The following is a 16,951-nucleotide window of genomic DNA, read 5'->3' as shown; positions in this document are numbered from 1 at the left end:
TGGGGAATCTGTGTATATTTGGTTTTCTTGAAGTAGTTCAAGACTTCTAGGTTGAAATATAATGAGCTCTAAGGTTATTCATGATGAGTTTTCACACTGGTACCCAACATGAGAAGGAACCATAACATTGCAATCTCAGAGATTGGTCTGAGGCAATTATTTCCTTCTTCCTCCATTAATATTTTAATTAATTATTTGGATAGAACTCATAGATTCAATAAATTTTATTCTCTTCTATAGCAATGTGATGACATTCAGCCAAAAAGTGAAGGGCATGTGGATGTTAGGGTAATAATAACAGGAGAGTTCTGATTAAGATGATGATTTGAAAAAAATAGAGGAGTCTAACTCTCCTACTTATACTCCAACAATGATCAAAAAAGGACATAAGATTTAAAAAATTAAAGAAATCCAAATGGATTTCTCAGGACCATACAAAAAATATTCAGTAGTTATGAATGATGAAAGATCCTACATGAAAGTCAGGAGTCTACAGCAGCATCTTAGACCTTTGAAGTCCCAAGGGGAATGGAAGATGGTAGCAAAACTTTGATTAGGGAAGCCCTAAAGTAATGAAAAACCATAGCAAGGAAATGATTAGGTCAATGAAACCTATGAGCAGACACACCTAGAAAGTGGAAGCCAAAAGCAGGAGTCTAAGAAATTAAGATCAAGAACAAATGGGGCCTATATACACCCTATACATGAGTATATAAGAAGGAGGAATCTAGCATTGGCAAAAAGACCCAAATAAGGAATTGAAGTTGGAGAAATAAATAAATGAAAGAAGATACCAAATACTCTGGAAAATACAATGGGTCTGCTCACAGGAGTGCCCAAAATGAAAACCCAGAAATAGAGAGCAATTCAATAACAAGTAGTGGTAGTCTCTCGGTGACCGAGAATGACTATTGTCTGTGCAATTTCATCTACGGTGTACCCTCATGTGGCTTTGGAGTCCAAAGGCTGAGGCGCAGAGTTCGTGGCACATGGGGCCTGGGACGCCAGTTGTTACGGGAGGTGCGGGTGTGGCCTGCTGTCGGCATTCACGCGCAGCGGCAAGATGTCGATGTCGCTCATCTTCAAAGGTGGCGGCGGCATGGTGAATGTGGGTTCGCCAGCTGCTTCTGTCAGAGGCAGCGAGTTCTAGTTGCTTTGGTGTAATGCCAGCCCACTTCAAGTTGGACTTTAGCTGATCCTTGAATCTTTTCTTTGGTCGGCCTTGTTTCCTGAGTCCAGCTGACAGTTCCCCATAGAATACCTGTCTTGGTATTCGCTGTGGGTCCATGCGGATGACGTGTCCAGACCATCGTAGCTGGGTTTTGAGGACCATGACTTCGATGCTGGTGGAGTTGGCTCTGTCGAGGACTTCCTGGTTGGTGATTTGGTCCTGCCATCTGATGCTCATGATTGACTGGAGGGAGCTTTGGTGGAATTGCTCCAGCTGTTTCATGTGCTTCTGGTACAGTGTCCATGTCTCGCAACCGTACAGGAGCAAGCTGAGGACCACTGCGTTGTACACTTTGAGCTTCATTGCAGTGCTTACACCGCTGTGTTGGAGGACTTTGCAGCACAGCTGCCCGAGTGCCTGGCTGGCCTTTTGGATACTGGCATTAATCTCGTGGTCTAGGGACCCATCGTTGGCGATGGTGCTGCCCAGGTACTTGAAAGTGTTGACGTTAGAAAGCTGCGTGCTGTCGATTGTAATGCACGGCTGGTTTGTTGGCCTCCCTAGTGCAGGTTGGAACAGCACCTCTGTTTTGCTGAGGCTGATAGTCAGGCCAAACAGTTTTGTTGCGGTGGAGAACCTGTCCACAATGGTTTGGAGATGATTTTCTTGGTGGCCCATGAGAGCACAGTCATCTGCGAAGAGAGCTTCCAGGATGAGTCTCTCTGTTGTCTTTGTTTTTGCAGCCAGGTGGCGAAGGTCGAATAGTGAGCCATCCAGTCAGTATTTGACGTAGATGCCCAGGTCTAGATCCATCACAGCATGTTGTAATACTTGGGTGAAGGATAGGTTGAATAGCACCGGAGCAAGGACACAGCCTTGTTTCACGCCATTGGAGATGTTGAAGCGATCGGAAGTCTCTCCACCAGATAGGACTTCCCCTGTCATGTCGACATGAAAGAGATGGATCAGTTTGACGAATTTTGTTGGGCAACCAAGCTTGCTGAGGATCACCCACAATGCGTCCCTGTTCACTGTGTCAAATGCCTTTGTCAGGTCTATGAAGACAATGTAGAGACTCAGGTTCTGCTCAAGGCATTTTTCCTGCATTTGCCTCACCGTGAAGACCGTGTCAATGGTGCTGAGATCTAGTCGGAAGCCACACTGTAATTCAGGCAGGTTCTGCTCTGAAACAGATGACAGCACATGAAGCAGTTGGAGCAATTCCACCAACGCTCTCTCTGGTCAATCATGAGGATCCAATGGCAGGACCGAATCACCAACCAGGATATATACACACGTATATAAAATATATGTATATACACACATACACGTACACAAACTCCATTGTTGCCTTTCAGGATTTTTCTCCCTTCCTCCTCTTTCCCACTCTCCATCATAATTATTCTAGTCATTCAATCTCCCCTTCCTTTTCAGTTCCCTTTTATGTGTTGTCTTCCACCATTAGACTATAAGCTCCTTGGCGTCTGGGACTCTGTTTTTTTACTTTCTTTGTATCCCAGCACTTAGCACAATGACTGACACATACATTCTTAGCTCCTCACTCTCATCCCACACATCCAATCCAATGCAAAAGCTTCTGGTTACTACCTTTACAACATCTCTCACATACATTCCCTTCTCTCCACTCACATAGCCACCTCCGTAGTTCAGACCTTCATCACCACTTGCTTAGACTATAACAAGTTTCCTACCTCACATCTCCTACTCCAATCCAGCTTCCACAATATAATTTTTATAAATCACAGGTCTGACCACATCATTCTTCTATTTGAAAAACACCCTTTTACATCCATGTTTAAATACAAATGCCTACTTAACCTGGCCTGTGACTAACTTCCTAGTCTTTTATCCTTTGCTCCCCTCTCTAGTCACGCTACAATCCAGCCACACCTGGGCTATTTACTGCTCCTCACATCCAACCTTCATCACCAGTCTCTGGGCTTCTGTCCTGGCTGTCTCTTGGGTGAGGAACATTTTCTCTCCTCACTTCCAGCTCTTAGCTTCTTTCAAGACTCTACTCAAACACCATCTTGTGCTAGAAAACATCTCTAGTTCCTCCATTCCAAGTTCCAACATTAATTCTACTGTACATATTTTATATGTAACTAGTTATTGGCATGTCTCTTCCATTAGAATGTGAGCTTCTTGAGTACAGGGAGTGTTTTTTGTTTTTTCTTTAGCACAGTGATTGGCAGGTAGTAAGTATTTAATAAATGCTTGTTGGCTTGACCGTAATTACTTGGCACACAGTTAGTGCTTAATTAGTACTTTAAAAAACCCTTTTATCTTGTGCCTTTGAATCAAAACTAAATATTGGTTCCAAGGCAGAAGAGTGGTAAGGGCTAGACAATTAGGGTTAAATGATTTGTCCAGGGTAACACAGCTAGAAAGTATCTGAGGCCAGATTTGAACCCTGTACATCCTACCTCCAGGCCTGGCTATCTACCTGCTGAGCAACCTAACTGCACCTAATTAGTGGGTTTTTAAAAAATACTATTCATTCATTAATACAAATGCTATAAGATTAATAGCTTTAGAGACCTGTGCCAAGGGGTACTGAGCTCTCATTCCAGAATTCCTTCCATAAATATTTTTATTTTTCTACACAATGCTAACATATTGTTCTAGAATCTTTACCTGATGTAAGATCCCTTCCAACTTTGACATTCTAGGAATCCATGAACTTCTTTAAGACCTAAAATGTCAACCTTTGCTTCATCTCTTTCTGGGAACTTGAATAACCAGATGTCTTTAGTTCCACATTAAACAAAATATACATACAATTTCATCTTTGCTAAAATAATTCTAAATCTAAATATGCACTTCTTTAATTCCTATTTTCTTGTGATATTCTCCTTCTAAATGTCATACTGCATCACAATTTTGGTCTTTCTACATTTTTTTCCATCTTAGGCATTCACAAACAAGGAGATTTCTATCCAAATCAAATGACAACTTCCTGCTACATATACATTTATTTTTTTTTAAATCCTACACTTGTGTTTAGAAGGGGTGAATCTGTTTAGTAGAGTCACACCTCAGAACCCAAAGTACAATATAGTCTTGAATAAAGTTACAATGAATTGGATGATAGGATAATCTCAGAATAATTACAGAAAAGGGTAAATGAAGACCATAGAAAAGGTTGTGGAATCACTGAACCATTTTCATTTCCTGTGAGAAAAGGACACAAAAAGGACAATGTCTTCTCAAATAAAATAGGAATAATTGATATATCACATGGCTTTTAGAAAAAAGAGCACATATAAAATTTGTGAGGTTTTTTAAAATAATATGCTTAAAGTGATTTAAAGAAAAGAATCTGTTTTTTACCAGGATTGTATGGTGATGGGATCATAGGTTTAGAGATGAAAGGGACATTGGAAGTCATTGAGATCAACTCCATTATTTTAGAGATGAAAAAATCAAGATCAAGGGAGGTTAGTTAAGGTTCCACTGGGAGTAAGCACATCAGATAGGATTTGAACCTAAGTCTTCAACATTCAGAGCTCTTTTCTCTATACCACATCTTTTATACAAATGTCAAAGATATGACTTGATAAAGGATTGGCTTTAGAAAATTAGAGATTTGGGGAGTAGCGTTCATCCTTTTTGAAGAGGACCAGTGAGATCATAGGGTGATGTCTTGACTTGTGCATGAATTGGATTTAAGTAAGGTAGAGTTGCATAAAGTTGTCAGCCTCACTCTCTTCCAGTCATCAGAAGTCCAGTGGCAAGACAAAATTCAAGACGCCTGGAGATGGCCAGAAATGCAATGGATGACATTGGTGTCTTTGATGTCTGACCAAACTCTAAGCACTCCATTGTGCCTGCTTACAGCCACCTTTAAGGCCAATGGGCCAAATTATTCTGGTCCACCCATTTCATGGAGGAGTCTTCTTATGCTTGGGGAAGTCAACCCCCTAATTCACTGATTGGTTTGAGGTCATTTTTAGTTTTCTGGAATATAATGAAGTAAGTTAAGACATCTAGAGAAAGTTGTTTATAATTATCCTATGTGCAATTATTTTTGTAGGGTTAAATTCTAGTTGGGGAAATGAGTTGAAGAATTTTCAAGATTATTCTACCCATGTCACACCTTACCTCAAGAGCTTTATCATGAATGTCTATCCTAATGAGTCTTTGCAAGTGTATATGGCATTTTCAACCTGGATATTCCTGGGGCAGCTAGATGGCTCAGTGGATAGAAAGCCAAGCCTAGAGACAGGTCCTGGGTTCAAATTTGACCACAGATACTTCCTATGTGACCATGGACAGGTCATTTAACTCCAGTTGCCTAGCTCTTATCACTTTTCTGCCTTGAAACCAGTATCTAGTCTCAGTTTTAAAACAGAAGATAAGGGTTTTAAAAAAAATACAGATATTCCTCCATGAATATATACCGCATAAACCATCACTGCCAACCTAGACTATTTAATTCTTATCCATGACTTTATAAATTTACCACATTCTCATCACATTGCTGGGATATTACTGAATTTCATATAAATGATGAAATTTACACACATAAATTTAGGAGTTTGGGGACTGCCATCTTCCCTGGCATCCTGGGAGCTCCTTGGTGAAAAGTTTTCATTGTACTTTGTTGCAGATCAAGCCTTTCTCCCATCCATTACATTATTCATTCTTACTATCCATAGTAACCTGTGAATTTAGACTTGTATTTTCCAAAAAAAAAAATAACACTCTCAGACAATCAGTAGGGATTACAAGTTTGAGTAAAGCAGCGAATGAAAGAGCATTTATGAATCACTTACTATGTTCCAGGCATTGTTAAGCACTAGAGATAAAAGTACAAAAAAAAAAAGCAAATATCTTGCCAAGCTGGTACTAAAATTGTCTTTACTCAACAATGCTTTATCCACTGGATTGCTATTGCCTGACAAGAAAATATCCCAAGTTCAAAGAAAATGAATGAATCTGACTAAAAAATAACCAGACAAAGGCTCTCTCTGAAAGGTAATGTGCACTGAAATGACAGGAGTAAAATTATTTCCACTACCCCATTCATATTACTATTGAGGAAACTGAGGAACAAGGAGGTTACATGACTTGTCCAAGGTCGCATAGTAAATTCTGTGATATGATTTGAACCCAGGTCTTCCAGATTCTGAGTGTAGTTGTGACAAAAATTTATTAGCTTAGACACCAAAAAATAAGATAAAGTCTACAAGCCAAAAAGAAATAGGTTTATTTAGAGAGAGTCAGTCTCACAATAAAACCGAACTCTGGTTGGCAGCCAAAGACCTCAATCCTTGTGAGCAGCCTCCTTATATAGCCCAAACTTGTGCTAAAGATATAATAATCTTTAGAGATATTTTAACCTTAATTCTTACCCAGAAATCAAACCAAAAGAAGAACAATTATAGGCTAATGGAGAAGTGCAAAAAGTTACAGGTGGAGAGAAGTGAAGAAAAATTTCATATTATACACAGTATATGCACAGAACATGAGTGTAGTCTTTTCAGGCAAAAGTTTTAAAGGATGAGATGGGAATGTGTATCCACTTCTACCAAACACTAGTAACGTTTGAAAAAAACCTTTTTTAATGTAAGTCTTGCCTGATGCCTAATGTGGGCTGGAAGATTTAAATGAAACACATGGTATGCTTCATTTGTGGTTTTTCCCAATGGAAAGAACAAAGTGGTTGGTAGATTTCCTTTCCTTTTTATGACATCTTAGTTCCCAAATGTTTTTCATTTAGAGTTACCAGATTCCATTTATTTTTCAGATTCAAGTCCAACTTGTGCCAGCAAGCAGGGACAACCCTTACTTAACAAATTAGAAATAATCAAGAGTAGACCCCACACTTTTCCCAACTTCCTGGATTTGGATGACTAATTGAGATTAAGCCTCTAACAATACTGTTGTCATGGAAATGCCTGTGAGTTTCAATTTATAGCTGCAGCTAAGTGAAGATGATGTTTCCAACAGAAAGCAGCATCAAGGGCCATATACTTTTGTCTAGTTAGGACACAGGAGAATAATTCTTATATAATAACAACAATAATTATTATTTTTAGACTGTAACCAACTTGATGTTGATGTTCAAAAACTCTTACTTTTTTGAATGTGGAAAGACTTTATTTACCTTGAAGGAGAATTTCAACCAAAATCAGAATATTCAGGGCTGGTGTATACTTTCATATTTTACTTTGTGAAGAGTGAATCAAACTTTATTTATCAATCAGAAATTTTTAAATTATTCAAAAACTTAAGCATCCCTTACTTACTTAACTTACTTAACACTAAGCAAGAGAATTCATGAGTCACTTATTAGAGTAAACTCACACATCCAAAGGCTACTGCCAACCTTCTTGGGTAGTGCTAGGCAAATTGAAAGACTGTGATTGGTTCCTGAGAAGTGTAGGAAAGGACAGGAAGTGATATGGAAAAATGTCTATAAAAAGTCCTGAACTTTCTGTCCAAGGGACTTTTGGACTTGGCCTTTGGACTTTGCTTTTGGACTTTGCCTTGGGACTTTGTTTTTGGACTTCATCTTGTGACTTCACCTTTTTTTGGATTTCTCCTTTGAACTTCTCCTTTGGAGTTCATCTTGGGACTCTGGATTGGTGAGCTGGACTGAAGGGAAACTCTTTCCCTGGATCCTGCACTGGCTTGCTGGGTGAGTAGCTGGCCTTCCTTTCCTGGCTTCTGGAGAGATTGGTTCTAGAGAGGCCTTCCTTTCCTGGAGGAGGCTGCATTGGTGGAACCCTTGCTAAAGATGGCACCAGGTCCTCTGTCTGAAGATTCTTGAGCCCTGCTGGGGCTGAGCTGAACAGAGCTTAGGTTGATAGGCTATTCTCTACCCTCTCACATTTTTCCAATTTCACTCCACCTCTTTGTAAATAAAGCTACTAAACATCATTTTGACTTAAGCTATAATATTTTTAAATTGGTGACCACAATATTACTTTAGAACTTTCATAAAAACCTAAATTTATATTCTTACAAATTTTGGAATTTTTGCTAAAAAGATTTAATTCTTGTTACCTGAATGGGTGTTTGGTTAATTTGTAGTCTCACATCAAACAACTCATTATACAACTTCATTTACATGGCATTGGACCAAGGGTTCTCCCTGTTGGGGTAACTTTCCTAGAACTAGTCCCATCTTCTGAGAGCTGGTCTCCAAAAGGTAGGTAGGATTTTCCACCTTTAAACAAGGATCTTCCAATTCTAATAAAAATTGAAGGATAATCAAGACTTATTCAAATATTGATTTGACTTAAAAGTATTTTCTAAATATGATATTCTTCTATTCTTTGGGAAAGCAAGTTTAGAAATTACCAAAATTGAGAACTGTTAAAACAAAACAACAGTGAATTTCATTTCTCACAGCACCACCTACCCCATCTGTGCTATAACCTTCCATATGGTGTTTTCTAGAATAATTCTATTTTTTTTTCTTTGTGACAGAGATACCACCATTTATCTAGTTTCCCATATCTAATAACTTGGGTATTATCTTTGGTTCTTCCCTATTAATTGGTTATCAAACCCTAGCAATTCTTCCTCTTAACCATCCACTGCATCTGTTCTATCCCCACTGTCACCATCCCACCACAGATTCTCATGACCATTTGTCTAGTCTTCTGCAATAGCCTACATCGCCCCCACCATTAGTAGTGCACCATACAAACACCAGAATAGTACAATGGTGTGACTCCTTTGTACAAAAGTCTTAAGTAGTACCCTAAAAGCCAAAGATGAAAACGGGAGCCTTTGCCTAAAAATAGCAACATGGACCATAGTCTTTGTGGTCTTTCTCTTTGCATTTCCCTCCTTCACTCTCTGCTCTGGTCAAACTAAGGTGTCCTCCCCCCCCCCCCCCATGCTGTATTGTTTTTATCCTTTTATCCCATTGAGATTTCTTCCTTCCCTCGCTTTGCTAGATTCCTTAATCATCCTTTCAAGTCCTCAAATGTTCCCTCTTTCATGAATTCTTTAATTCTCCATTCTAATGCTCTTTCTGATAACTAGAAGAGTAACAATAGCTGACATTTATAGAACAAGAACTTAATAGCCTGCAAAATACTTTGACATGTGATCTTACATATACAATACTACCTGTGTATTAAAATTACGTTTGTTTTTGTCACTGTTTATTCCCTTATAAACTGACTGAAAGCCCAACAAAGGGACTGTGTCTTACCTATTTTTATCATCTCTAGCATGTATCATAGTGTTTTACATATAAGTGTGCAAAAAAAAGGAAAAAAATTGAAGTGAATTTTTCATTTAATTAGCATCATGATGTGACTTTTTGGGGCAAATGCTGTTTTTGGATTTTTTTTTCCAAAATAATGGAATGAAAAAATGACCTGTTCTCTCCCTCACACATCGTGTTTGAAAATCTCCTGGAAAATGATTTGTACCTTTTATGTCAACATTTAAAAGTGAAGTTAATCTTGGCTTTGGGGATTGTAGGCAGTTAATTTAAATACCAACATCTGAAAAACCAAGTTTGTAGATAGGTTTAGAAAAAAAAAAAGCAATGTCTTGTAGGTAACGCTGTTGAATTTCTCAGAAAATATTTAGAAGGATGAACATTTTTCAAGAAAATGGGGTTAAGGAAGAGAAGGGAATAAGCATTTATATAGCATCTGCTCTGTGCTAAGTGCATTTATAAATATCTCATTTGATACTCACAACCACCTTGGGAGGTGGGTGCTAAAATGATGCCCATTTTACAGTTGAGTTAACTGAAGAAAACCATTTTTTATGTGACTTGCTCACAGTCCTACAACTAGTAGATGTCAGATTTGAACTTAGGTCTTCTTAGTGCCCGGCTCAACATACTAGAGAAATGAGTAACCTAATGCTAATGAATCTCACTGTTAGCCTTTATCTAGTTTTAATGACAAATGACAGTGTGTCAACAAACAATTACCTCAGTTTCCTTATCTGTAAGGAGTGCTTGGTTACCTTATCCAAGGCCCCTTATGACTCTAAATCTATGATCTGATCATTCTGATTTGCTATATCCTCTGATGAGAAATTAATTTTTTATTTTCCTATATTATAACAAAAACTTCCCCAAAATGTGTTTCATGATGTTCCAGGAAAAAGGCACCAGATCTAAAAAAAGGGGGTGGGGGTGGGAAAGGAAGGTAATTCAATCTGGGTGCCTGTGAAGTTTCACCCAATTTAGATCTGCCTAAGGAAGAAATAAAATTTCATGTGTACTTCTAAGCCAGCAACTTTAAGGAGCCAACATAGGAAAAACAAAAACAAAAACATCAGTAATAGGAAGGTTAGAAACCACAGAGTCCATGGAAAACCATAAAGCCACAGAACAAGTCCAGAACTCCACTCTCCCCAGGAAACTCTCTAATATTTTCCTTGCATGATCCTATTAGGAACACCCCACCCACCCACCCAGGGGGGGAAAAATCCCTCCAAAACATGTGATCTTTATTAAGGTTAAAGAAAAGACTGATTCTATTCTCCTAGCTGTGAAATATCTATGAAAAATAACTGAGGTTTCATTAATATATTATATTCGTTTAACTCATAGGAAGTCAGGGCTGGTCCCTCAATGTTCATCCCTTTGTGTCTTCACTTCTTTATTTAACAGGTGAAGAAACTGAAGCTTTGGGTGTCAGGTTATGTGACTTGCACCCGATCACATACATAGTGGAGGAAGCAGAATTTAAATCCAGACCTCCTAACCACCACCCACTTAGGGCATTTCCCTAAGGAGGAAAAAGAAAAAAGTCATTCATTTCACTTTTCAAGAATAAATTGTGTCTATTATCATGAGAGGCTGGAGCATCACTAGGGTCCCCTCTGGCACAAAATCTATGACTTTAGCAAGGCAAATAAGTAGGTTTTCATTTGATTGGCAAAGACCACAAGGTAGAGGAAAAAGTCCTGGTTCTCATCTTAAGATCTGCATTCAGATTCTGGTGCTGACATTTGTTACATGATCTTAGGGAAGTCTCAACCACTTTGCATCTCATGGGATCTACTCCCAAGTAATGGTTCTTTTCCTTGATTATAAGGATTTTTAGCTCAAGCTCCTGTGGTCACCATTCTAGAAAACTTGAAGGGAAAAAAAAAAGGTATAGATGGTTTTTGAGAGATTTTGATTCACTATAGCAAATAAAATGTGCATGTAGGTGGGCAAATTCCCAAGTGTCACTGTACCTGTGTATGAACTAGATCCCAATGAGTCTGAGAGCTGAAGTCTGGCTCCAGAACCCCTTTGTTGAATGAACTATAGCTAGTCATGGGGATGGGTGAATATCTGACCTTTAAACACACAGCAGATACAATGATACTGAACCCCCCCCCCCCAAAGAGCTGCTCATCCCAAATGGCCTGATTTGAACTCCTCAGCAGGAGAAGCAGAAGGACTACAAAACCAAAGAACCAAGGGTTTCCCCCATCTTTCCTATATTGTACTGTACTTAAGTCTTTGGATGAGATTTTCCAGGAAAATCATTGCTCTCTTTATTCTACACTCATCATCCTATCATTCTGTTTCTGTTAATGAGACTACTTTATTAAAATGAAATCATATTGAGGTCTAGTAAAAAGGAATAAATACAATAATGAAAATTAATCATTTCTCCCTGTACTCTATTAACCAATTAAAAATTGTGGAAAGTTTCTATTATAATCTTGCATCATGTTGAAAATAAGATTATATGAATTCATGTAGCATGAAAGAACTAATTCTATAGGATGTGGATGGCAAGGCACGAAAGGATAACAAATATTTTAAATCTCTAGTTTGCTACTAATGGACGTTTCAATTACATTTTTGCCTTTAGTGTCAAAAACAGCTCAAAGTCCACATTCAGCCATTTTGTTTGTGCCTGACTATACTGAAGCGATTTGCCATTTCCTTTGCCAACTCATTTTATAGACGAGGAAACAGAGGCAAACAAGATTAAGGGACTCACCCAGGGTCACAGAGCTGGCAAGTCTCTGAAGCCAGAAATGACCTCAGTTCTTCCTGACTCTAGGTCTGGGGCTCTATCCATTGTGCCATCTAGCTGCCTTGTCCACGTGTAGGTACAGAGTTCCAACTGGAGTTAACTCATCCCCCTTCTAGGCTTACCAGGGTGCAGTTCTAAGTCACAGAGCAAAGCTCCTGTACCTCTAGAATGGTGGTTGTTTATCCCAGACTTGTAGAACATGGCAGAGTTTGGTCAGGGGTATTATAGCCAAGGTTGGTACCTGTCCTTTGTAACCCTCAAATCCCTCCTTATTCCCCTTTTCAAAAGGGATGGAAACCTCTTTTAAAATAGATTTTGAGCCATTGAGTCAAACCCTTTGGCTTAGGAAAGAATGATCTCCCACTGGGAGATCCTCCTTGTGGTCAGAACAGATGCTACAGAAATTCTGAGACATGCTTGTTGCTATACATCTCTCAGGTTCTGGCTGAAGGAATGAACCTCTGTGCTTGGCTACTGTAAGCTGAAGAGCTTCTAACTATTTTTAGGGCTTTGTCTTGAACAATCAATCGAAGTTAATAATGTAAAGATAGTTCCAACCTTAAAAAAAAAATGCTTTCAGAGTTGGCCAATTGGAAGCTGTGGTTTCCCTCTTTATTCCCAATTCTGGTAGATAAGCATTGCTCCTTCTCCAAGCTGAAATGGGGACCACTTCCAGGAAGGAGATGATCTGGCCAATTTAAGATATTTTTAAAATATTTAAAATATGCCACAAACTTTTTTTTTAATGTGCTGAAAAATATAAAATGATTGCTTCAGGGAAATTTCAAATTGGACCCCAATGCTATTACGTACATAAAACAAAACCAAAAAACTTGTATCCATCTTTTTGCTAAATTTGTGACTTCCTGAGTCAAAGCCCTCAGAAGGCAATCTTACTCCCACTCAATGTCACAGAGATTATTTCCTCCTGCAAGCTTGGATGGAAGAACTCTAAGAAGACACAGTGATGCTACACCATGGGAGAAAGCTTTTCTGAGGAAGTCCATTTCCCCCCAGTAAAGCAAAACATCACAATCCTGAGAATTCTATGGCTTTAAAAAAGTGACCAAAAACTATGTGAACCTTTATTGATATGAATTTTTCATTCTACCACATTTGAAGCAAAAGACAAATCTCTACTAAAGAAAACTCATTTTTGAAAACTTTTCTGGTTAGTAAGAAAATGTCATATAAAAACATTCCACAAGGAGTTTGAGGCCAAATATTCCATCTGCAGGAGATGAACAGTATGGTTCATAAAGTTTCATTGATATTATCAAAGGATACATGTATGTATAAATATACATGTGTGAGTATGTCTCACACACACGGCAATAATAGCTTTATTTCTTGATAATATAAGAAATGACTTGAAAATGAGGTATTTAGTTGTTAGTTCTGAATTTCAGTAAACCAATAAAAAATTTGAATACTCCTGTTATCTTGGGCTAAAGTACATTTGTGCCTATATTCCTAATCTATAATTTAGAGATCATCATTTAACTGATCACTAAAGGAATTCTATTGGACAGAAAAATGCCAACTAGAGTCTCTTCATACATCAACAAAGAAAAATGACTTGAAGAATCTCCTTATGTGATATTTTTTCCATCTAAAAAGAAAAAAGAAAACTAATATTTTCAATCAACATTTCTGGTTTATAAAGATAAGTGAGAAATCAGTTACACTGAAAACATAGAGTAAACTTTGTGAAATTTTTTTTTTGTGCACACAATACATCAGGCACAAGACATAGAGAAAACAGTTTGAATACAAAGTATGATTACAACATACGAATAACAAAAAGCACCGAATTAGAACAATTTTATTATTTAACATAATACCAATTTATATACATCATCTCCCCAAATTAAGAAACTCTTTAATTCTAAGAATAGTTTCCAAATTGAGAACTTTAGTGTAAATTTGAAAAAAGTCCTACAAATTAATAAACAAACCCACTTTAATCCTTGCATAAGATATGCAAGATGTACCAATCACCTCTCTTACACACAAGTGTTTTATAAATAACTTTCCCAAAAAAAGGTCTTGAATGCTTTATTGCACATTGTAAGGCCATATGCCAATATCTGAAAAGGCTCTCACCCTTCACTTAACTAGCTGTTTAAATAGCTACCTGAACTGTGATGATAATAGCACTCTGCAGGCATCAGCATTATGTAGACTCATCTAATGTTAACTAAAAACAAAGGAATATGCATCAGAGAAAAACAGATCTTCACTGCACTGCTTTGGAAAATGAGAGGAATCTACGGTCACTTCTTTTAAAATAAGAATGTGATGCTTTCTACAACTTAAAATCATTACAAATAATATGACTAAAATTCAAAAGTTCTTTCTAAACATCAGATTTTCTTCTTCAAATAGAAACCACATGCATGGGCTTTCTATGCAGTCAGTCTTACATTCCTTCTGCCTCCTGGAAACAGTCCTCCTTGCCCTACGTTCTATGAATGATCAGATTATGCAGTTCTTAATAATGCTGTTTACAATGAAGCTACCATTTTGGTTTCCACGTTTCCAGTCTATCAGTTAGCCAACTCTTAGCACTAAGTTCAAATGCCCGAAGTCAATGTGGTGGTGGTGGGGGAAAAGTCCAAGTAAGGTTCCACTGTCCATCATGGCAGGGCCTGGGTCTGATTTCTATCCTAACATATTAATATTCTGTCAGTTACGGGCCAACTTACAGAATGTAGTACTAGCTGTTGAATGACTAAAACAAGAGAACAAACATTGTTAATCTTCAAAATCCTGTCACTGGACAGAGTTTGCATTTCATGGGTTAAAACTACTCCAGTAAGAAAAGATTTAAAGGTTGATTAGTCAAAATATTTTGCCAAGGATCTCTAACACTATTAACCACTGGCAATCAATCCCCCAATGGACAACTGTGTCCTCCCCCCTCCCACAATAAAACCCTACAATTGCACTAGGATAAAGAAATGAGTCCATGAGAGACCAAGGATGGGACTGCAGTTAAGGTACTGCCACTTCGAGCAGACGGTTGTTTTTTCGCTTGCAGGTTGGGACGCTACCATTTTTCTGGTTGCCCTGTATAAACTTCACACACACTTTGTCTTGCCTGAATTGAACCAGGAACCTAGGAGAGAGAAGACAATTGGTAAGAAAAGCACAGGAGCAGAAACACACACTATGCTCGACAATTCACCAAAAAAAGGAAGGCTGGCACTTAATAAATGCTAGACATAATACACCATACACAAATACATAAGGCGTTGTGATTTTGTTTAGTAGGTAAGTGCAAGGTAAGATTTTAAGTCCTAGTGAACTGTCTGAAGAACATCAAGGTTAAAAGACTTGCAGAAAAAGGTGACACAGCCAGGAGGCAGGTTCATTGGATCATAAGTTTCAAGCTGGAAAGTAAGACGGGGCCATTAATTTTAATCCCTTCATTTTACTGATGAAGAAATTGAGGCCAAGAGAGATGACGTGACTTTAAGTCAGCTGGAACTGATTAGTGACAGCTGAGATTGCTGTTTCTCCATTTCTGAATCCTATATTCCTAGCAGTGCATAGCAGGCAACCCTAATAATCTGGATCCAAAACCCAGGGCTTCCTGACTCCCAGCCCCGCTCTCTGTAAAGCCTCTACAAGTGCGGGGCAGAGTTACATTTTACAGTCTCTTTTATTGGTTTCTTGTGGAGCAGTGGTAGAAAGGTTCCCAGTAGAAGCACAGAGAAAGAAAACTGATACAAGCACTAAGAAATCCATAGCAACAATGAAGATGTAAACAGTGCCGATATTTTTAAGTCTCCATTTCAAGGGCTGGACAACTCGATTCTTTCAGACATTACAAACTAGGATGAAATTTGATATGCTAAGACTCGGCTCAGCCTTAATTTAAAAATACACCACTTCCTGTGGCTTTGAATGGGCTGGATCTTTAGAAGCCAAGAGCACGAGAAGGAAGTATTCTATTCTCACATACGGTTTTGAATTACTTTTTTCTGAAAGGGATGGGGTGGGGTGGATGAACAGTCTTTTAAAGTTAAACTAAAATACTGAAAGCAGTTAATAGGCATTTTTAAGGAATACTTTCGGGGAAATTTCTGCCCCAGTTCAGGTGGGTTGGACTAAATGGATTGCAAGTTCTTTCCAGCTCAGAAGTTCTAGAAAATAATGGATGGTGACTATTTTTCCCAATGTGTTTTTAGCATAAGACCTCTTCGGAAGAGTATATGAACATCCTAGCTGTGTGATTCTGGGCAAATCATTTAGCCTTAACTGCCTAATCCTTGCTCCTTTTCCTTGGAATTGACCCTCAGTATCATTTCTAAAATATAAGGTTGAGTTAAAAAAAAAAGAAGAAAAATGTATTAACAATGACAGAACTATAGTATATATCAAGATATAGTGCCCATTGATGGAGCTCTCCATGTACCACTCTCCAAACAGTTCTCTCAACCAATTAATGCTATATACAGTTAAAAATATACAAAACCAGGGGCAGCTGGGTGGCTCAGTGTATAGAGCCAGGCCTGCTGTTTGAAAGAGTATCATTTACAAAAATGTAGATTTTTTTCACGCAGAATGCCTGAACTTTTTTCAAATCACTCATAAAACAAATACACAGGGCTTGCAGTAAGCTGGACTCTCATTCTAAGCATCACCACATACTCCCCAGGTGAGCCAGAAACAGTCTAGATATGTCCATTCCACAGCACAAGAGAAACAAAAGGAGCTCCAGCAGTTGGGTACCTTCCTGCTGTAACTCTGCAGCATTCTGTCTCATCCAGTGTCTACTTAT

General features: G+C 38.3%; 1 protein-coding gene across 6 annotated transcripts in view; it reads right to left on the bottom strand.

Annotated features, from left to right (window-relative positions):
* Positions 1–13,799: 13,799 nt before the first annotated feature.
* MYO1B (myosin IB) overlaps positions 13,800–16,951 on the bottom strand; it is a 216,202-nt gene continuing 213,050 nt past the window's right edge. For all 6 annotated transcript variants that reach the window (XM_001369531.4, XM_056794136.1, XM_001369564.4 and 3 more), the window contains one exon: positions 13,800–15,283. In XM_001369531.4, coding sequence (XP_001369568.1) covers positions 15,160–15,283 — 124 coding nt within the window. In that variant the 3' untranslated portion in view covers positions 13,800–15,159. The remainder of the gene's footprint in view (positions 15,284–16,951) is intronic.

This window comes from Monodelphis domestica, chromosome 4 (assembly GCF_027887165.1).
Source record: "Monodelphis domestica isolate mMonDom1 chromosome 4, mMonDom1.pri, whole genome shotgun sequence".
Lineage (NCBI taxonomy): Eukaryota > Metazoa > Chordata > Mammalia > Didelphimorphia > Didelphidae > Monodelphis > Monodelphis domestica.
The sequence above is the reverse complement of the archived record's forward strand: the minus strand, read 5'-3'. Positions and strand labels throughout refer to the sequence as shown.